Source organism: Amblyomma mixtum, chromosome 5 (assembly GCF_055824585.1).
Source record: "Amblyomma mixtum isolate Tamu chromosome 5, ASM5582458v1, whole genome shotgun sequence".
NCBI classification, from domain to species: domain Eukaryota; kingdom Metazoa; phylum Arthropoda; class Arachnida; order Ixodida; family Ixodidae; genus Amblyomma; species Amblyomma mixtum.
Genome location: NC_143016.1, coordinates 176,420,682 through 176,444,207, shown reverse-complemented (window position 1 = coordinate 176,444,207; position 23,526 = coordinate 176,420,682). Strand labels below are relative to the sequence as shown.

The 23,526-nt window shown below is 44.3% G+C and overlaps 1 protein-coding gene across 2 annotated transcripts in view; it reads right to left on the bottom strand.

The window, feature by feature from the left end:
• Nucleotides 1-1,488: 1,488 nt before the first annotated feature.
• Nucleotides 1,489-23,526, bottom strand: part of LOC149344790 (melatonin receptor type 1C-like) — a 145,418-nt gene continuing 123,380 nt past the window's right edge. For both annotated transcript variants that reach the window (XM_089546391.1, XM_089546392.1), the window contains exon 5: nt 1,489-7,339. In XM_089546391.1, coding sequence (XP_089402517.1) covers nt 7,098-7,339 — 242 coding nt within the window. In that variant the 3' untranslated portion in view covers nt 1,489-7,097. The remainder of the gene's footprint in view (nt 7,340-23,526) is intronic.

The window sequence follows — 23,526 nt, the reverse complement described above, 5'->3', positions numbered from 1 at the left end:
TTGTTCTAGGAACAGCGGGGAGGGGGAGAGCCGTATTTCAGTTTAGTTCGCTGAACTACACTGTTTACGAGTTTTGAATACCTTCTTCCACAAACGGGAAAACCAGAAGTTTACTTACAAGAGCCCGAATTGGTATTCTACAAATGATATTATGTGCGCCTCCATGCATTCTGCAGTATGTGGCGATCTTCAGCAAGTTGATGTGACCATAGGTTGTTAACGCATGATGCCCTCGTCAGGAAGATTGTTGAGTAAAGTTTTGCGAAAATGGAATTCATTTATTTTTTATCGGGAAAATTTTTTCAGACATAATTCGCTCTTGGATAACAGGGCAAAAGACAAAGCACTGTAACCCATACACTGGTTGGCAAGTGCAAATGAGGGAATGCATTATTTTAGAAATGCTAATAAAAAATGAACACTAATGAAAACACCAACAAACCAGTTACGCAAGCTTTCGAACATGTAGACCTTTTTGCATAAAAGAAGAAAAAAACACTCATGGCATTAAATAAGACAGCATGTAAGCTTTGAAGACTTTTAAAAGCTCCGAGGCGATATACACTGCTCCGACATAACATAGAAAGATGGGTCGATCTTCAGAAAGATAGGAATTGAACTTAAATAGAACTAAAAAATAAAGTTAGAGATTAAACCTGGATTAAACGAGCCTAGAGTTTCAGTAGAATTTATGAACCGAAACTGTCACACTTTTCATCAGTTGGTAGAGTTTTCAAACTGCTGGAGGAAAAAAAAATGCCTGAAGTGCGCATCCCGGGGTCTGAAGGAGGGAATTTTTTGTTAAGGCTTGGACCGTCCCCGACTGAACAACGCCCGTCACAAAAAGAGGATGAAAAGAAAGCTTAAAAGTATGAGAAGGAGAAAAGCGGCTGGGGAAGAGGAGCATAATGCTGATAGGGTGCAAGAAAAACCTGCCACCCTGTACACGAAATCGCTCATGACCTCAAGCTTGCTGTTGGGCTAGTTGGTGCAATTAACAATGGAATATATAGCAAACAAAAAGAGACGGCAGGAGAGTACAGTGCGTGCCCGTGACACCGACTGAAGACAGAGGAGGGTGACACGGACACGCGGTGTGCTCTCTTCCCGTCTACATTCCTTTCCGCTGTATTCTGCCATTTGTGACCTTGAGTGTACTGGAGTATAGTAAAAACGGTAATCCATCAGAAAGGGGACGCCAAGAACTTGAAAATGTCTATACCGACCAGCTTACGCCCCGTTGCTTGCAAAGTATTCGCAAGGTAATTTGTAATAAAATTAGAGGAACCTTAAGTTTTTGCGGCTGTTATATGGCTGCTCAAGAACAGACCATATTCACCCCACCAATCAGCCGATAGAGAAATCTGCAAAATATAGCTAACCCATATGAATACTTTGCCTCAAATGTTACGAAATACCGTTTGACTCAGTCGAAACCTCAGCAATGATGCAGGTATTGCGGAACTGGGGTGTAGAAGAGGCATATGTTTGAAAAGTTTGAGGTTTGAAAAGTTTATTCGGCCATATTTACAATATGCCCCCGGGGAGAGGCAAATGGAGGCAGACAAAGCATGCCTCCTGACGAGGCCTACACCCCGGCTAACTCATCAGGACAAAGGTGACTAAATGGCATATCACATATGGAATTAAAAAAAAACGCTTTATAAGAAAAGAAGAGCATACTTTAAGGTAGCAAGCCTAATCACAAAGACAAAGAAAGACACTTCTGAAATCTTAAAAAACAGAAACGTGACACCGTTACGCCCGAACTGTCTAACCAAAAAATACAACACAACTAAAACTAGCAAATTGAAAATCTTTTGCAAAATTGACAACAGACACTGGAGTACAAATATACAAGAAAGAGACAAATCCACAACACTGATAAAACAACAAAAAAATGTGCCAACCCACTCAAATAAACACAAAATTACAAAGCAGGAAAGAGCGACTTCAATTTCTTTTTAAAGGCGATAGAACTCGTAGCTTCTTGACCTATTTCCACTAAAGATGGATGCGCACTACATAAAGCTGCAATTTCATTATACTTATACTTTGCGTTCCATAATTCGTTCTGGATCTTGTAGTAGATAGAGAAACCAAGCGCAACTCGTATTCAATGTTTCTAGAAAGATACATATTTCGGAAGGAAGTGAAATCCTCCTTAATTTTATGAAAAATGTGTATCGCTAAACTAAAGTTGAAAGAGTTACGGAAACTGTGTGCTGCAAAAGTTTTGAAGCGATTTATACTGGAAACTACCTGTGGCGCCTGACAGCCACCATATCTCTCCGTAGGTAGGGCGGTAAAATCCCAATCAGGGGGTATATCAGGAAGTGATACACGATCTCTCCGTTACTATTTGCCGCGTCATTAAGTGGGGTACTCAAAGAACTAGATTAAGGTTACTGAAGAATAAAGTGTAGTAAATTCCGATTTGCTAAAGAGAGTGTTTTGTTACTTAACTGTGGGGACGAATGGCACAGCATGATCGGTTGCCTACACAGGAAACCAGAAAGTCAGATGCAAAAAAATATAAACAAATCCGAAGTTGGGTTAAATACCCTCGGAAGAGCACAAAAGTTTACGATAGGCAGCGAATCATTGCAGATCGTAAGGCAATACTTCTAATTAAGACAGGCAATAACCGCTGAGACAGACTACGAGAGCAAATGAACTAGAAGGATAAGAATGGGGCAAGGCGCATTTGGCAAGCAGTTTCACTGATCAATAGCAGTTTATCTCTATTACTGAAGAAGGAAATATACATTAGTTGTATGTTGGCACTTCTCGCCTATCGGGCAGGAACTTGGAATAATAAAAAATGAAAATAGGAAACTGAATTTAATACCTAAATGAAATAAATAGTTGTTTATTTTAACTACATAAATTTAAAATTTTCAAGACTACTGTGCTGCGAGATATGGAACAGAAAATTATAGAGGCATCTTTAAGATACAGGAAGAGAGGTGAATTGGTCAGGAAACAAATGCGAGCTAATAATATGCCTAATTGAAATAAAAAAAATATATGAACATCGTGAGGTCCGTGAGGCCCAAGGGAAGGTAACGAGCGGGCCCTTATTGCAAGAGAATTGATTCCGACAAGCGGCATGCGTAGCAGTGAACGGTAGGAATTGCAGACGGACGAGATAAAGAGGATCTAAGGGATAAGGTGAATCAGCTGGAACAGGCAAGAGTTAATTTAAGGGATATGATAGAGGCCTTTGTCATGCAGTGTACATATTTAGGCTGATTATAACAAAACGTGTTTTCCTTTTCCGTTTGTTTGTCACCAGATGGCCGTAATTATTGCTTGTGAACCCTGCAAATTAAAAGGATTGGCGCAGGAATCACATCTGAAAAGTGCCAGTAGAGCCCGGAAAATGCTGCGAGCTACATGAAAACTGCTAGCTTCTCCGGTTTCTGTGTATGCAGCTGATGGACACCATAACAGTGGGCCTCTCCCCTCTGGGCACCCGCAGAAATTGCCAGGATGCATGCTTTAATGAATCTTGGCAAACAGAGCGGCGTGCGAAACTGATGAAGATTTATGCGATCAAGTATGTGCACTGCCATTTCCATTAAAATTCCCATGAAAGTTTAGGCCCACTGTCCTTTATATAGTGCTGGTTTGGATTAAATTGCTTCGACCAGAATCAATGTGCATGGTCCAGATGCAAATCCATACCCGTCAGAATCATTGTGCTTCTGCACGGTGCAGAGGGCCGTTTCGTAGGCGCTAAAGGCATACAGGAATTGAGCGGTTCTTACACTGCATTTTCCATTGTATTATGAGAAGAGTTAAGCCTGGGCTTGAATGGAGCGACCGCTAATTTATTAACGTTATATCAAGCCCATCAAGTGTTGTAGCTTTGAACTTTGTTTCGTTTTCTCAGACTAATGCTGCAATGTGTCTTACCGCCTACGACTTACTTCACCTCGTCAGTATAGGGCCCTTACTCTATGCCCGTATTGGGTACTAGTCACCATAAAAGATGCGCGCTGCCCCACATACACGTGTAGTTGTTCAAAGCAGTCTTTTGGTCTACAAGCGATGCAGCTTCGCTAGCAACGCTATAGCTTAGTATACATAGAGTCGAACACAGTCGTTTTTCTTTGTTTTAATTCTTTATTTCGGAATAAACATGCAAAGCATACGAAGTTCATTCTCGGCCCGTGATTAGTAAGTGCCTTTTCCTTCAGATATATCAACACCGAATCATCTTAAATGTACGTGCACGATCCCTATACGTACACTCGTAGAATACGTGTAGAATACGTATTGTACAGGTGCCCAGAAAACGTTTCGAAGCACTCCATTCACGGAAGAGCTCAACTACCGCGCTGCTGTACTTGCGACCTGACATACATAGAGTAGCGCAATGCGCAGGTCGCGCAGGGAAGCGTACAGCACACTGTTCAGTTCTTGGCGGCGTGCACAGACCTGAAAGAACTGAATCTTCTTCCTCATTGCCATATCTTTCGGGGAACATGTGCTCATGAGAACCTGACGCGAAATGATTATGAGCGGAAGAGAAAAGCCAACAGGCGCAATCCGAATCAGCGTGCGCGTCTGTAGGGTGCAGCGTGTTATAGCTTACCATTCATCCTTGAAACAGTTCACGAGAATTTTTCACGCGAGGAATACTTCCGAGCTGGCCAAGTGCTTAAACATTGCTGTGAACAGAGCATTTCATTATAAATTGGCCTAATTCCATCCTGTACCAGGTCAGGTCCCAACCTGGCGTCTGCTACTAGTTAATGGACACTGTCGAAGAAAGACCTCTGAAAATCATTGCCCCAAATTTTCTTCCTTTCCTACTACACTTACTTATCCGTGGACGAAAGCAGAAGCACACTGTAGACAAATACGTAAGAAACGAGCTCTTATACAGCGAGTTCCACCTAAGATGTTCTGCAATTTTTAAAAAGAGGCTTTTCGAGTTAGAAGAGCCCTTTTTGGGGCCTAGCTTTCTCTGCAATGTAGTACACCAGAATACAAGTAAGACGTCCTAACCTAGTAGGCTGGTTAACTAATACTGAATCGTGAACATTTTATCTATTGCTTTTCGTCTCCTTACTTATTTAGAGGCGTGTGGTGGGCCCGACGAATTTTGCCTACAACGCGCCCAAATGTATACGGTTTCAAGACGCTTGCAGGCAAAGTAAACTCTCCAGTATACGTAGCTCGTCGAAATTGCAAAAACTGATATATATATATTACTTATAATGGGCTACACACCTGTCAATAATCCCGCCGTGGTGGTCGCACTTCGACGGCGGCGGAAGGCTTGAGGCCTGTGTGTTTCGCGACGTCAGTGTGCGTTAAAAATCCCGTGGTGGTGGAAATTCACGAAGCCATTCACCACGGCGTCCCACATAGCCTCAGTTGATTTGGGTCATTAAATCCCCATAAACCATAAACCATTCACACCTCTCTATAAAGGAGGCTAAATGTAACATTAACAGATTGCTCGTGCTTCAGACAAAAGCCATTCTCCACGTAGTGAGTGCGCCATATGGAACTCATGCAGACCTCCTTGTCAAGCCCACTGCGCTCCCTTTTCAGCACGCTCACAAATTTATTCTTATTATGAAATAAATTCATAGTCTTGGAAGTAAAAGGACAATTTTCCTTAACCTTTGTAATCACCGAAGACATTTCAAAATCACATGAAGAATAAACAAGTATGATTGCTGGTTAATACCCTTTTCCCGTACCAAATACGGCCGACACATGCTACGCTACTATATGCCTCATTGTTTGAATTTCTTACAGACAAAATATTGATACAAATAACATGAGCCAAAGCTAATGAGAAAATACCTTGTTCTAGAGCGCCAATATAATTGGCCATGTTCTCTAATCAAATTCAAAGTGATTTTCCGAATAATGGCATGCAGTGCCTTTTTTCTGTCACATCAACTGCCTTACATAATGATGAACGTAGGAAGTAGAAATGTGTGAATGTGTTTTTAAGAATACTCCATACATGTGTGTTAGCTGGTTTATGAAGTTTAACGTCCCAAAGCGACTCAGGCTATGAGGGACGCCGTAGTGAAGGACTCCGGAAATTTCGACAACCTGGGGTTCGTTAACGTGCACTGACATCGCACAGTACACGGGCCTCTAGAATTTCGCCTCTATCGAAATCCGACCACCACGGCCGGGATCGAACCCGCGTCTTTCGGGTCAACAGCCGAGCGCTGTAACCACCGAGCCACCGTGGGCGGCTCCCATACCAATGTATGAAGTAAAGGTTAATTGGTATCAGACATTTATAACTTTAATCAATTCTCAACTACTTGCTTTTATTTCAATTTTTAGCGCTTTGTTTTTTTTTTGTACAAAAATATGTACGTTAACCTTCAATCGGGACTGCTGCCCATACGAAGTATAGGTAGGAAGCTAGCCAAGCTAATATGTTAGTAGCTTTTTTCCTGCCCTAACATTTTTTTCAGTCAGTGAAAGTTGTCAGTAAATAATTCTAAAATCTATAATCTGAAAACTTAACTATTCAGTGCAAGTTAACCAGCCTACTACTTAGCACGTATCAGTTGTATTCTGATCAGCTACACCACTCGCAATGATTTGTCGAAAAAAGCACTCTTCTAGATGAGAGAGGCTATGTTTAAAAAAAATCGCTGACCATCTTAGGTGAAACACCCGTTATTTCAGCATTTGCGAAGAATTCACCCGTGTAAAATGCTGCGGTAAAGCAAAAAATGGATATACAAATATATTCTTCCATTTGGAGCCAGAAACACCGTGGGTTTCTCTGTGCTGCGCGACGCCATGCCTCGTGCATGACTGGAAACCAGGTGTGTGCTTAGTCAGCAGTACCACCCCATTATATGATGGCGCGCTTATGGGACAGCTTTGTTGTTTTCCTATTTGTTTTGCCGGCTGTCCAGCCGGCCGTGGCTGCTGAAGCACGAACTGAAGCGCGAGATCATCGTTCGCACTTGGTTGCATAGGAGAAGAAGGGATCCATGTAGTCTCAAACACTGCTTGTGGCCAGGCGCCCGAGGTCGCGCCGAGATATGGAAACAATTTCTCACAAAAAAAATGAGAATTCAAACTCCCTCCATGCCCTATACGTGCGCGACGGCTACTGTTTCGTCAGCAGCGTCTGTAGCACCGGGGGCCCCGGGTGCCTCTTCGGAGGACTCCGCGATGGTGGCTGCCGGCCCCGGCGAAGATGGTCCACCGGCGCCGTTGCTCTGGGCGGACACCTCCGAGCCGCCCTTGCGGCCAGGCAGGCTCAGCCAGCTGGTCTGCGACAGGAACCGCTTGGTCTTGTGCCGGTGCAGGGATGCCCGGAAGCCGCCGGCCTCTGCGAAGGCGGTCACGAGACACACGCTGTACGCTCTGCTCTTTCGGTACGAGATGTTTCGCTAACGCTCTACTTTATCTATAAAAGACGATAAAATTGTGTTTAGAATAGAATTGTGAAGAGACGCCCTGGGCTCTAAACTTTTGACCAAGACTGTAGTACATACCGGCCAGTATAATTTAGTGTTTCGTAATTAATAAGCTGGCAGTAATTTACTACCTTCTTTATTAGGATGTTGTCTAGCATCATGAGAACGCTCCACCCAGGTGCCTCCAATGAGGTAGCCTGTCGTAGAGGCCACTTTTTCTGGCAAACGGTTGTCCTCATTTAGATTAACGTCCCATTTCAATGAATGATTAACTCGGCTTGGTCTTCATTGCAGGAAAGATGAATGCATTCATCAGTTTTCTAACACCATCATGCTTGGCAAACAGATGTCAGCTCAAAAGAAGAATTTTAGAACGTCTACAATAACAAAGAAGTCTGCATAAATAATCCTCTAGTAACACTGAGACACCGTTGGTAAAAGCCGCTGCCCGTGCTCTGGCGACGAGTGTTCGTTGTTCCTCGAGGTCCGAGATAGACAGAGCCGCCTCCCAGCCCTCCCGCGTTGGCTGATTTATGATGTCAATGCTGTCATTTTTCTGACAAGCCCATACCATATGGTATAAGTTTGCCTTCTGGCCAGAAAATTTGCACTGTGCCGAAAAGCACTCGGGCTCAATGGCGTGAAACGTAGCTGGATTATTGAAAGACATAGTTAGTAGCCTGCGAAGGTGACATTTTTCTGATTTACTAAGACCCTTAGCGGGCCTCGGGAGTGCCTGCCTTTCAAAGCGCAAATGTTGTAATATTTCTGAATATGTTGGTAATGGAGAGAGGGAGCCTGAATCAGTAAAGGAGGACGTGGAAGGATTCCGGGGAAGAAAAGCTCAGGCCGAAGCTTATGCGCTTTCAATAAACGTTTTCATCATCATCATCTAGTAACACTGAGTGATAACGTGGTTAGCTGTTTACTACAAAAAGCCATATAACCACTCTAATGCGTGTGTGCCTCCGTGAGGGAGTGCCTTTTCCTTTTCTGGTGGGCGTATCAGGTGTGCCTATCACTCAAGCGGCCCGATAACAAGGCAAATTTTCTTTTCCGTTCTCTTTTCCTCGCTGCAGCCGCAGCTATAAATCAAAGGCAATAAACGGCAGGGGGGCATTTCGGGCCTGGCCTACTGAGGTGTCGTGTCTGTGCCTGAAGCGAACGACATAGTGGGGTAACGTGTATTATGACAAGCATTTTTTTATTATTTGTGCTTTATTCATTTTCGTTCGGAAAAGTGAGTATAAGAGCTGTTTCTCGGAGTAAAAAATTGAGCTGTGAGTCCGCGCTTCTACTGTACGCTTTTTTTAGTGCGCAAGCACTAATCCGAAGGTTCTCAGTCCAGCAAAATCGTCTACAGTAAGTCCGAGGACCTCGCGCAGCGTGAGCGCTCCGTCGAGCGGCACTGCCCAATTATCGTCTGCTTCTACGCAGCAAACATTGATGTTTTCGCACTGATTTGAGTGTAGTAAACATTCTCTGTAGATTTTTTCTCATTCTGTTTTCTCGGAATTAAGCTATGAATCGAGAAAGACTTGAACAAGTTGCAGCTTTAGTGAAAGTAAGCATAGGAGGGGTGGCAGAGAGCTAGGAGGGCGGAAGAAAAATGTACAATTGGGGTTTAACGTCCCTAGGCAACAAATGCGTTATTGGAGAAGCCGTAGCGGAGGGCTCCTGATTACTGCGGATCTTGAAGGACTCCTTAACGTGGGCTGACATCCCACATGACAGAGCTGTTCCTGAATTTCGCTTTCATCGAAATACGGCCACCGCGACCTGGATCCAACCTGCCACCTTGGGTTAAGCAGCGCAACGCCGGACCCACTTAGCCACTGCAGAGATGGGTAGCTTGACCAATGATGAGAATAGGAAGTTTGTGCAGATAGGCAGGTTTCAACGGACCGGGTTCATTTTAGGGATGCGGGAGAGGCTTTTCTGCTGCAGTGAACGCTATTAATTTATTATGACGATGGCTAGGGAGTATGTGTCATCCTTTCTGTCATAGCTGTCCTTCCGGCTGTAATGAACGGCCTTGGCTAATCCGCGCCGCAACCTGCCGTCGAGTCGACGGAACTGTCAGGAACAGGCACCTCTTTGACGAAGGCAAACATGTCTGCGCACCTCGCTCAAAATGAAATTTTATACTGCGCCCTTTTTGTTCTCACATGAATTCATAACAAAATCAAGATTCTAAATTGAACCAATTTCTCTTGCTGCCGGAGCGCGTGCCGCTCTCCTTTAGTGCTTTTGTGTGGCTTTGTTCTTGGTTGTTATGGGCTGGGTATAGTGTATTCATGATGAATATCAGCCATGCAGCCAATCACGGAATACTTATTTTCCTAGAAGGTAAGTGACATCGAACCACTCCAATCATGCTTGAAATATGGCACTTATTCTGCGGCTCTGACTCCTTCTGTGCGTCATCGGTGGCGTCACAAATGTTTCGAAGTGACTGACAAATGTCCTCATTGTGGTGCTGCGCCAGACCAGTGTGACGATAAACACTTGCTGTGGACTTGCCCGGCTAAAGCTTCCGAGAGACGACGCTTCCTAAAGAAGGTAGGCCTGCGATGGGATGTTTCAGACGACTATCGCAAGTGGACTCATGATAATCGCTTTATCTTGAACTTTTGCCACTTTTAGGCGAGGCTTGTTTACACTCCTTCTTATAACTTTCTTTCCCTTTTACATTATGCCTCATGGCAAACATCTCTAATAAAAAAAAATACTTTCTTTTTACACTAGAAATAAAATGAAATCTTGACTTGCTGAACTGCGCTGTTATCACGTTATATTGTGTCTGCTGATTTTTTTAATGTGGCATATTTTTGTTGCTTATTTTGAGTTTTCTATTCTGTGTTGTGGCAGCATATGCCTTATTTATTGCCTGCTCCCAGGCGTTGAAACTGAAGCCTTTTTGATGGTTCGGGAGGCCACCATTTAAATTTTTCACACGAAATAAATATTACTATCAGTATTGCAATAATTATAAAAGTAATGTGGCGACGGAGGCGGCCTGCTTACCTAACACTTATCGCTTGTTTTTGAGACAGTTCTCTGTACTTCCGGACTGCACATAACCCCTAACCAGCGGGATCTGAAGGTAATTTCAAGCTGCACCCAGGGCAAGATTTCAACTGACACCATCTTTGCGACAATCCTGCCATGGCCAGCCAGTAAGTCAGAAGATAATAGGCGCGGAAACACGTACAGCTGTGCAGTTATCGGCGACGTGCTTGCTCAAAACTTATCGCTTGTGTCCGTAAGTACAGTGCTTTTCTTTACATTGTTTTTGGTTTTTGCTTTATTGCCGCCGAATTATGAGTGTTCATTGGGAAGAGTGGTACTCTCTTATGGTTTGGTTTGGTTTATGGGGTTTAACGTCCCAAAGCGACTCATGCTATGAGAGACGAATTAGTGAAGGTCTCCGGAAATTCCTGCCACCTGGGGTTCTTTAAAGCGCACTGACATCTCACAGTACCCGGGCCTCTAGAATTTCGCTCCATCGAAACTCGACCGCAGCGGTCGTAATAGAACACCCGTTTTTTGGTCACCAGCCGGACGCTCTGTTATGGCTGAGAGTAATGAATGTATCGTTTGTCAGAAGCCATTGCTCAATGATGGTCGTTTTGTGAGACGCATGCATTGCTCTATGATGGCCGTTTTGTGAGATGCATGGATTGTAAAGAGCCGTGCAATTAGGGGCACAAATGTTTACGTTTCGCTGCAGTTACGTTCATTGCGGTGGGACCGCCACAACGAATTGCTTGAGGGGGCAAAATCTCCCGCACTAGCAAAAACTCACTTCCTCCAGCCCGCAGCAGATGTTCTAATCTACGGGCAACTCTGACTCACTTGCAGTACTTGTGAAAGAGATGAAAGACATGAAACGAAATGTAGAATTTTTGTCAGAGCTGATTGTCAAGGCTGATTCTCTGACGGTGTCACAAGCAAACTTAGTAGGCATCATAATACGTCTAATAATGTGCAGAAATCTGAAACAGTTCTGACTGCTAGGTAAGACGAGTTCGTTCATCAATTTAAAAAGATAAAAAAAGCTTCGGTTGGCAGAAAAAAGATGCACAAAAACCAGGAAAGGATGCTCCTTAGAGAATCTTTGAGCCAGCGGCTACAGAAAGCGCTAGATCATTCCGAGCAACATAGAAGGAAAGCCAGAATGAAAGTTCATAGCTTTAAATGGCAAAAAGATGAAAATGTGACTGATTTCTCTGATGAGCTTGCCGCGGTATTCGAACTGCAGAAGCCTCGTAATGGGGGGAGTGGTGGCAGTGGACCGCCTTCGAGGCGAACAAACCATAGCCTCCGATTTTCGTGAGACTGTAATCAATTGTTTTTCGAGAACGCTGGTTTCCAGCGCGAGGCAAGCTTCAGAGCCTTTTTGAATAATAATCTTTGTACCAGCTATATTCAAATAAACAAAATGACAGAGAACAATTGCAGGTTATTCTCGCGAGAAAGGACCACAGGGAAGACCAAATGCTGCAAATTTATATGCGTTACAGGACGCAAAGGAAGGCGAAGTTGCAGCTCTCATCCGAATCACTCGTGACGCTGACATGTGTAACATAAAATAAATGACCGATTCTTACCTTCTGCACTGAAATTTTCGTACTTTTTTTGGTTTAAAGCAGAGCGTGGCCGAAATGCAGGTCGTCAATGAACGTTGGTAAACTTAATGTTCGTACCAATCGCAAATATTCGGAGCAATTAAAGGCTATAGCAGAGGATCCCTTACGCTTTGTCGCCGTATTCCTTAGTATCGACGTAAATGCACCAAAATGTTTATTAGATTTGTTTTCCTAGAATAGCTAATTTGCCAGTTTTATCACACGCCCGGTACCCCTTGGGGAAGGAACTGCTGTCTTTGTTAGCTAAAAGTAAGATTTTCTGCTGTTGCCATTGCATGCGCAATTTCTAGCTTTAAAACTGAACTGATTACTTAAAACACTAACAATATTAGCCCTGCATAGACCCCCTTCTGGTAGCATGGCACAATTCGTAATTAGACTCAATTAAATACTTTTTAAGCACAAACGAGGTGAAAAGTTCTGCTTGACAGGTGACCTGAACATCGATATTTTATGTGCAAGCAAAATTTTTATTCCAGAGTGTCTGTTTTCTCTTCCCACTCCTCGAACTGAGAACACGAATAATGCCCCTACTTGAGAAGCTTTCATGAAAGTTAGACGGATGAAGTCATGTCTTGAGCACATCGCTGTTCATGCGCCGAATCTCACCTTGACTCCATGCATCATTTCACAATGGCTACCGTTCCTTAATTAACTGCCTGTAATTTTTCTCCGTAGTATACGCTGTCTGGAACTGCTTTGTCAGGTTTCAGTGATGCTAATAAGATACTTGGGAAAATTATCGATGAAAGAAAATTAGTTAGTAGCATCCTTTAACGGGCACGTTTATTTGATGGTAAACCTGTGGATATAGTTTGTCCGAAATGTTTTGTTAAGTTGACGAGCTAAAAAACGCTTGTGCCAAGAAATTTTGCACACAAAAGGGAAGAATTACATGTGGCAAAGGCCGAAATTATTCTGGCAACCGTGAATAGAGACTGGCTTTAGAAACGCGATAAACATGCTAAATGTCTAAACGGTGACCTTTTTCCCGAATAAAAAGACACTGATAAAGGGCTGCGGCACGTATTCGAATTGCACAACGCCTGCGCTTTTGGAAGGAGTTCGAATGACCCTTTTAAAATCATACAAGCTGGTCATCTTGCAAAGCTGTGGTCGCTGAATAAATATCTGCGTGGAAAAAAAATTGGGGGGCAGTTAAGCTTCGCATTAAATCCTCTCAGATGGCACTTTTAGTTTTCAATCGAAAACAATTATTTTTCCTACTAAACAGTATACTCAGGCTTTAAGACAGACAACTTGTGAGTTTTCCGCCACAAAATACCAGCGTTTAATTTTTCTACAAAGCGAAGCAAAAATTCAGGGGGCACTTTGACTGTCTAAAGTGGGTAGAGGCGGAAGCGTTTTCCGCACCACCTTCGCTGTTTCTGTGGCTCTGGTGGCGTCACATATAATTGAGTACTAATTACTAAGTGATGACAAATCACTAATTAATGGTTAATTACTGATTAATGCCTGAATACTAATTAACTGAATACTAATTAATGACCCTTAAGCTTCGGCTTTAGGAGTGGAACGCGACAGCGCGTTGTAGCGCTGCCAGAGAGTCCACGGAACGCCACCACCCGTTCGGCGCGATGTCTTGCCCTTTGAACGCAACGCTTTTTGAGGAAAGGAAATGGCGCAGTAATTCTCTGTCATCTCGGTGAACACCTGAACCGCACCGTAGAGGAAGGGAGGAGTGGGAGTGAAAGAAGATAGATAAAGAGGAGCCGTAATGAAGAAAATGAAAATTGTATTTGAGGAATGGAAATTACGCAGTCTCACAAAATTCAGGGGGGCACTTTTTTTACCTAAAGTGCGGTCACTGATGTGTGGTAAAGATGATAAGCTTCGCCCCTAAGTGTGGAACGCGACAGCGTCTTGCAACGCTGCCAAGGAGTCCATAGAACGCCATCGCCCATTCGGTTCTACGCCTCGCTCGTCGGTAAATTGGTTTTTGAGGAAAGGAAATGCATCTGCCTCTCTCTGCCTCTCAATAGAGGAGGATGAGAGTGAGTGAAGACACCGTATTCACTAGACGCGCCTTTGTTCATTCCAAACCATCGAGCTGGCATGGCGGGCTTTTTCTAGACCAAGAGCACGTTTCGATCACATCGATAAAATAGAATGGGGGGGTATCTTATCGGCAGACACTGACCACATCAAAGAAGCCTTTAATGAATACTACCAGAGGCTTTTTTCATCGACTCCTGTAGACGCAGTAGGTGGTCGAAATTTCCGGAGCCCTCCACTACGGCGTCTCTCATAGCCTCAGTCGCTTTGGGACGTTAAACCCCATAAAACCTAAACCTATTTACGCATCAGTTTCTTGGTGCAATGCCACGGCTGGACGAAGAAACCAAAAAGAAAATGGAACTAACAATAACTCACAGCGAGGTAGAGCACGCGATAGATCAGTTAAACCTAGGAAAATCACCAGGACCAGATGGATTCAGTGCGGTATTTTATAAAGAATTTAAGCACGAAATTGCCCCAGTGCTGTGTACAATTTTCAATGAAGCCTATAAAATAAACGTATTGCCTCCGTCTTTTGGGATCTCCCATACAGTGCTCATACCTAAAACGGATGATATAGAGAAATTACAATTGGTTACAGCGTATCGACCCATAGCACTCACTAATGTGGACTACAAAATTTTTATGAAGGTATTGGCGCGTAGACTGCAGACAGTGATATCGGATATTGTTGGACCCCACCAGACATGTGGAATCAAAGGGCGCTCAATTTTTTCCAACATTCACAAAGCGCGCAGTGTGCTTGAAAGCTGTGACATCAATGGGCGAGTAGCGATGCTTCAGATTGACCTTGAAAAGGAATTTGATTGTGTTTCTCATGAAATTTTGTTTACCGTTTTAGACCATGTGAACGTCGGTTCAGTTATCCGTAAGGGTGTAGCCCTGGCGTATCGAAACTGCACGACGAGACTGATTGTTAACAAGAGTTTGGGGGCCCACATTAGCGTGCAGCGTTCGGTGCGTCAGGGCTGCCCCCTCAGCCCTCTCTTGTTTTGTATTTACATCGAAACGCTGTGCATGAAAATCATAGAAAACAATAGTATTAATGGCTTTAGGTTACAAGCAGCTGAAGTCAAGCTGCTGGCCTATGCAGATGACGTTGCAGTATTTACGGTTGATCAGGGGAGCATAAGTGAAGCTGTCGGGTGTGTACGCGCGTTCAGCGAAGTCACAGGTAGCGGGGTTAACTGGTCCAAGTGCCTTGGGCTCTGGCATGGATGGTGGCCATCCCACCCGGAACATTTCGCCAACGTACTGTGGGCGACGACCCCGGGCAAGTATTTGGGCGTTCCGCTCGATGCTTATCGCGATAGCGAGGACTATTGGAAAGAGCAAACTAAAGACGCACGTGACCGAGCTGGGAAATGGAAAGGCAATTTTCGCCAGAGCTACAGTCTGCAATCTTTTTTTTATTAGCAAACTCTGGTATGTGATGCAGGTTTTGCATTGCTCGCGTGTGAACGTTCAGAAGCTACACAGGATTTTTGCAGTTTTCATATGGGCGTCCGAATGGGAACGTTGTAGCAAAACGAACCTGTTCCGGAGGGTAAAAGACGGGGGGCTAGGGCTAGGGCACCTCTTTTTAAGGCAGCTGGTGAACCGTTTTTTGTTTTTTCGCGACGTCAAAGACCCGTTCTTGCGCACCGTGTGCCAAGTGAAGCTGCGGCGATTGCTGCCGGAGTTTGTGGTATCCACAGAAGAGCTCTCTGGTCGAACTTTTGGTTACTACAAAGAGGTTGTAGCAAGCGTTCGGTTTCTTTCGGCACGTTTTTCCACCGATTATTTGTGGAAAAGCAAAAGGAAAAAGTTGTACAATGATCTTTGTGATATTGTTTTCCCAGAGCCCATGTACAGGGCCTTGTACAGTGGAGGCCCGGGTGGGGATGTTTTAAAAAGGGTGAAGAAAATGCAGGTGCCATCAGGAGTAAAGACTTTCTTTTTTAAGTTACACACCGGGACGTTACCAGTTAAAAAGTTTGTAGAGGGAAAGGATTTCTTTTTACCGTGGGGATCTAACTGCTTAATTTGTAAACAGCCTGAAACAATAGACCATGTTTTTTTGCATTGCTGGGAAGGGGTTTATTTTTGGGACGTGTTACAAAGGACCATAAAGAAAGAGCTACCACTTGACGCGCACGGAATTCGCTATTTAAGCACTGATAATGAGGATGGGGCACCTTTTGATCTCATAATGCTCTTGGGCCTCCACTGTATATGGCGCTCCAGAATGGCAGGCTACCATTGTGACAAAGACGCACGACCGACCCGAATTTATTTTCGGGAAAGCATGGACTGGTTTCTTGCAATCCAAAAAGCAGCTGCGGAGCCTCCCGAGTGGCTCTCAAGACTAGAGCCGTTGTGCATGTTGCGGGAATTTTAAGCTGACGAAGCCAGTCTCGTGCTGGCTGACCATGACAGTGTCGTATGTATATAGCGTTATGTGTATTTTTGTTGTGCAATGTAATGAGCCAAAGACAGGCAATAAAGAAAAAAAGCTGGCATGGCGGAGTGGATAGCATGCTCGTCTCTCACGCCGAAGACCGGGGTTCGATTCCTGAGCTCGACCAATTTCTTAATCGGTTTTATTTATTTATATGGCCTGACTAGTAAAGCTAATTAGGCTAATTGGGTAATTAAGCAATTAACTAAGCTTAGTCCCACTTACTTGGAGCATCACTATACGATCCCTTCAATTGGTTGCATGGTTACTAGCCTAAGTACAATTGGCCCCGTTTGAAATTCGCGCACTGTGACGTCACGACCGTTTCCACCAATTGAAAAGCGTGACATTTTCTGTCGACAACTGCTGCTTACAACGATGAGACATTAAAGGCTTCCGCCTTAAATTTTCATATCATTGCCATGGAGGATGGAAATACTATGATCAAAATTCAAGGATTTCTCAAACAAGCACCCGAGGGATCGGGAAACAGTTTCTGTTTCAAAGATGCACTTACACTCGAAATTGAGGGGGAAAAGAGATGTTATTACTGATGACAAAATCTGTCTGGATAAAAATGGCGCATGACGTCCAGCCCAGCTTAACGTTTTGTGAAATATTATATAATGCGTTCGCTGCAAGTCACAAAGAACCAAATTATCTGTGACATAGCCGATGCCGTATTCGCATGAAACAATGAAATCACTGCTGCTCAGCACAATTTCAGATAAGGCTCTGAGTTCGTTCTGTACACAACTGGGCACGAAGCGCCTCAAAGGGTTAAGATTAGAAAGCGATAGCGTTATCAGGTTCCTTTCACACTGCCTAGTCAACACTAACACAGTGGCATAGTTCACGATTAAGATGGGCACAATTATCCATGCGCACATCAGTATATGCCGCTAAGACAGTTCACTAAGTCAAAGATGACGAGTAATTCAGAACGTACTGTTATAGCGCCCGGCGACGCTATAAAGCGCCGGCGCTGAGATCGGCGTTACAGCGCGCGCTAGAAAAAAAATAAAGATGGACAGCGCGTGCTCGAGGCGCACGCCCGGCACGGGCTGTTCGGAACGAGAAGCCTGCCACGCTGGTCGTCTCTCTCTGGTGCTCCGCTGCGACCCCGAAAATCCTCAACACTGTTTTATTCAGTTCCAACCAGCTAAACTCCGTGAAAGCTATAGCAGTACCGGACTTTGTAGACGAGAGACATACGTGAGAAAGCAGGAAACTGGAAAGGAGCCAAACTCTCAATTTTTGCAGCGCTCCTGTTTGCAACGTCGATTTTTTCACTAAAATCTGGTATGTACCGTAAACATTGCATTGTTCATATCTATACATTCAGAGGCTACATAAGAGTTTCGCAGTGTTTGTATGAGCTTCTGAAAGGAAGCGGTGCAGCAGGACTAATTTGTTCAGGCGGCTAAAAGACGGCGGGTTGGGGCATCTGTTTTTACGGCAGATAGTAAATTGTTTTTGTTTAACAGCTGGTTACTGATGCTCTCCTGCGCATGGTTTGCCAAGCGAGACTTCGTCGCGTGTTACCAGATTTTCTTGTGTTCTCCACGGAAAAAGTTTCGGGGAGGATTTGTGGTTGATACAAAGAAACGGTGGCCAGCGTTCGTTTTCTGGGAATACGTTTCTCTAGCGAATAGTTCTGTGGCGTAAACAAAAAAAACTGTACTGCGCTTTCTGCAACGTTGATTTTTCAGATCCCTTGTACACGACCTTTACACTACAGGCCAAGACAATGACGTTTTAAAAAGAGTCACAAAAATGCAGGTGCGGCCAGGAGCAAACGCCTTTTTTTTCAAGCAACATAAGGGAACGTGATCGGTTCACAAGTTTTTAGAAGCAAGAGATTTTTTCCTACCGTGACGATCGCATTTTTTAATTTTTATGCAGCCAGAAACAACAGACACTGTTTTCATAGATTGCTGGGAATGGTTATTACACTTTTGGAATGTGTTGCAACGAACAATGAAAAAACACTTTCATTAGACTCCCACGGCACCCGCGACTTAGTGCAGACAATGAAGACGGGTTACCTTTGTATACAATTGTGCTGATCGGCCTCATTGTTTATGGCGCTCAAGAATGGCAGGTTACAACTTAGATCCAGAAGCAATACCTGCTCGAATTTACTTACGTGAAAGTATGCATTGGTTTGTGTAAGTCCAAAAACAGGCGGTGGAAATTCTTGAGTGCCTTTCAACAGCAGAGCTCTTGTTACCTCTGCGCGAATTTTACTTAGACGCAACCAACCTGTGGCTGTGTGATTACAATGTTGTCAGATACACTTTGTGTATGTATGCACTGTGTTCTGCGTGATATTTCGGTTTTTCTTGTTGCTATATAAGGTTTGTTTTTTGTGAAATGTCATGCTAAGCCGAAGCCGATAACAAAAAAAAAGACCTCGTAGCCTATGCGTAGCGAATGCATGGCGCAAACAGGGTGTTTCACCTAAGACTTTCTGCAATTTTTAAAAATAAGCTATTTGAATTAAATGTGCGCTTTTTTCTGGCATAGCATTGTCAGTGGTGTACTACATCATAATACAGCTAAGACGTGCTAACTAGCAGGCTTGTTAACCAATATTTAATAGTTAACTTTTAAACTATTACCGTTGGCCTTCTTAATTATTGAGAGGCATGTAGCCCGCCGTAAGTAATGTCCATATCCATTTTTAGAATTTCGAGAACGCGATTATCCTCGGCGCTGTGGCCCATCAAATTTTGGCTATCTCGACGAGTTAGGTTCACTGGAGAGGTTGCTTTGCCTGCAAGCTTCTGAAACCGCATGTATTTTTGCGCGATGTAGGCGAAATTTGTTGGGCCACAGCGCCGAGGATAATCGCGTTCTTGAAATTCTAAAAACGGATATGGGTATTACTTACGGTGGGCTACATGCCTCTCAATAATTAAGGAGCCCAACGGTAATAGTTTAAAAGTTAACTATTAAATATTGGTTAACAAGCCTGCTAGTTAGCACGTCTTAGCTGCATTATGATGTACTACACCACTGACAATGCTATGCCAGAAAAAGCGCGCATCTAATTCAAATAGCTTATTTTTAAAAATTGCAGAAAGTCTTAGGTGAAACACCCTCTATAAAGAAGGTTCTCGGTTCGATTGTCACTCAAAAACAGATTTTCTTTTCAGACCATTTCTATTCATATTCTGCTTCCATTAGATTGTTATTCTGATGGCCAACGACACCGACTTTTCTTTGACACAGGAAACTTAACGGGTGACTCCGGCGTTTATAGTACCTCCACGCATTTAACTGAAATTTTCAGGGTGGATTATCGGCAGTTGTCTGGTAATTTGTGTCAAATGCTACAGCTTAGCGACTTCATGTTGAAGCACAAATGAATTTGAAAGCCGTCCGTGTCGTTTCATCACTCTGGACGATTTCTACAGGCAACCTTGCGAATGTGACGTCACAGTTTGGCCAGCTCGTTGACATTCGCTCTGCGTTTAGTGAAGGAAAAAATTTCGTGCGTCGTTTCGGTCACTTCGGAAAAAGAAATAACCGAGGCTGCCGGAAATTTAGCCAATCCAAGCCTACTAGATAAATTTTGTACAATGACTGTGGCCTCATGGGTTGGTATGTCATGATGTTGTAGTTTTGGGCAGAATGTGGTTTAGCTTCCAGGTTTCGGTCCTTTTAAAAAATTCCTGGCGGTATTTTGAAGAACGGCTTTCATGTGCCGGAGAGACGGGACTGTAAAGAAGATGTGTTAATCAACTCAGAATGTTTACAAGACCGCTGGAGTTGTCCTTTAAAGCTTGCAGCTTACAAAATGTGAGCCTGACGTGCTCTGACGTCCTGGTAGACGACCCTCTGTCAAAAGCTGAGGATTCAAAAAAAGAATTCCCGCTTGCGGTAAAAATGGCAGCAGCTGACCAAAGAAATAAGTGAATATTAAAATAATCTTTATCGCCTTCCGTTTATCATCCAAGGATGTGAAAAAAAAGTTTTGCCAGGCTAGTACTTAGCTTCAGAGGGAGTAAGCCCTTTGCAATAAGATGACATATCGGCTTCACTCCTACAACTGAGCACGTCCACTCTTTCAGATATTCTGCTAGTTTTGATTCATGGGTTTTTGGAAACCGCTGTAACAGCGGAAAAGTTGAAAACTGCTAATGTAAGAATACTTTTAGGGGAAAAAAACGCTATTCAGAACTACCGACCAAATTGTTCTCTGCCGATTCTATCACAAATGCCCGAGAAATTCCTATTTTTATTCACGACGCCCTTAAACAAATTCGCGGTCTTTGCCACTCGTGAATAAGGGTATAGTACCAGAAGGAGCAATGAATTACGTCTTGAGGAATTTGCAGACTAGTCTTACGCTGGTGTCGAGGAAAACTCGTTTAGCTGCGCCCTCTTTCTCAAGGTTAAGAAAACCTTTGATATTGCTAACCATAGTATTTCATTGCATAAACTGCATCTATGGGGCCTTCGAGCTGCCTTTTATGCCAACGTCAAGAATTTTTTGTGCGGTCCTTCGTAAGTTCTCAGATTAAATAACCAAATCGAGCATAGTGGTATTCTGCCTTGAAGGCTTGTATACCACAGGGATCAATTATAGCTGCATTGCTCTTTACATTGTATTTACAAATGTATTTACGCGAAAAAATATGACAAGTTATCCCATATATATCAATGGCAACGCCATTTCGTATGAAAGACGCCACCGCTTTCTTGGCATTATTATCGATAGGAACCTCTCGTGGAGTCCCCATCTTTACGACATGCGAAAGAAACTGACAGCGATTGTTCATATTCTTCCCTTCCTCGGGAGAAAATCCTAGGGCGCATCTGTGCGCTCGATGCTTCAACTGCACCGTTCGCTGTTCCTGGGATACATGCGGTATAGCTTTCCAATTTTAACCAATATTAGAAAGACAAACCTTCAGACACTTCAAAGTGTTCAAGCGCAAGCTCTACGAATCTGCGCCTAAATGCGCCTCAACGGTAGCCACTGTTATTGCCGCTGGTGAGCATCCTGTTACTTCATACATTGCTGTTGAAACCATGAGAACACACATTCGGCACCTCACGCGAGTTCCGAGTCATCATCTTGCAGTTCTTCCCGTACTCAGACCACATACTGCATTTGCAAAAGTGATTCAAGCTCATCGTGCCTATCTTCCTTCGCAGTTCACCCATGCTTCAAGACCATGCTCACCCATAGGGAGTCTCCGTGAACCTCGGGTGCACCTCTCTATTCCGGGAATTACTAAGAAATCAAATTTATCATTGCCTGCTCTCAAACAACTGACACTGCATCATCTGCATTTTAACCATAAACACCGCATACATGTCTACACAGATGGCTCAGTGACTTCAACAAGCTCTGCTGGGTCTGTGGTGATACCGGCCAGGTCTATTTTAATGAAGGTGAGGACTGCCTATCTCACCTCTTCAACTGGTGCAGAACTAGCTGCCTTACGGGCTGCAGTTCAACTCATTAGTCAAGAATCTGCACATGACTGCACAGTTTTTACCGACTCTAAAGCAGCCCTCCAAGGCCTGCAAGCTGCACTACGCCGTGGGTCACACGAACAACTTGTTGCAGAAATCCGCCAGCTGTACCATGACGCCACATTGAAAGAACATGACATAATTTTCCAGTGGATGCCGGGCCACTGCGGTATTTATGGCAATCACTAGGCCGACGAAGCTGTCCGTACTGTCCACAATGACGGAATCACTGTCAATATCCCTGTAACGAGAGCTGCCGCATCGTGTGGGCTTCGTTCCTTGAGGCCGGAGCTCACACTTTCAGCGTGGAACACGGGAGCGTTTCGCAGCCGTCGCCTCAGGGCATCGGACCATGGACTGCGCCTCTGTCTTCCTTGTGATGTAGCTCGTCGTGAGGCACCATTACTGTGTCGTCTATGGCTCGGCGTTGCCTTCACAAATAAGTATGCTTTCCGGGTCGCGATGGCCACAGCCCTTCTTGTGTGAACTGTGCCTGTGAAGAGGCAATCCCTCATCTCTTGTGTAAGTGCCCTGTTTTTGTGACCAAAAGAAATAAGCTGCGTTGTGCTCTGGACCGCCTTGATCCTCGGCCTTTCACAGAGGCCAAGATCCTCGGTCTGTGGCCACAGCGGTCGACTGCCATCAAGGCTTACAAGGCATTTTTTTGTTTTAGAGCGCAGCTCTTTGGCGTCCGTTCCTGGGTTTCGCGTCGTCGTCGGCGTCGGCCTCGTAACCAGCTCCGCCCACCTTTCATCCCCCCAGCGCTATCGGCGTCAGCGGCATCAGTCAGTCGCTGCTATCTCTTCCCTCCTCCCTTTATCGTGTTGTCCGCTTGCTGCGCGCGCTTCTGCCCCCATCGTTTGCCGCTGGGTGTACACGCCGCCCCCCTCCCCCCTCTTCCTGCGAGTCTCCGGTTGTCAAAGCGCCGGCTCGAACTTAATTCCTTTCTTCGCTCCTCCTCGAATGCAACCCCTGTGCGGTGGCAATCAGAGAGCCAGATCGGTGGCGCCGGATCTGTATATGTGCACCGCCCGAGCCGAAATTGCGAATACGTGTGAAAAAAAAAATTCTGTGATAGCGCATACATGTGTTGCTCGATTTCTTTGCCTCAATCTATCGAAAAGGTGAAACAGCTTATTTGCTGCGCTCAAATTTCGCATTAGGAAGTAACGTAATCGTCGGTAATTTTTTTGAGAGCGACTGCCTTCATTGACAGATTGTGGCTGCTTCACGTTTCTTCTCTCTTCCCTCTTTAATACCCTCATTCCCTTCCCCTGTGCAGCGTTGCCAACCGGAATCCTTTCTGGTTAACATGCCTGCCTTTCCCCTCTCTCTGTATCTATCTATATCTATCTACAAATGACCTGAACTTAATTGCCTGCAAGTGCCTTTCAATACAAGAATGACTCAGTTTTGCTTACAAGGTACATACATTACTGGAGGGCAGTGCAGACGTTTGAAGAAAACAGAAATT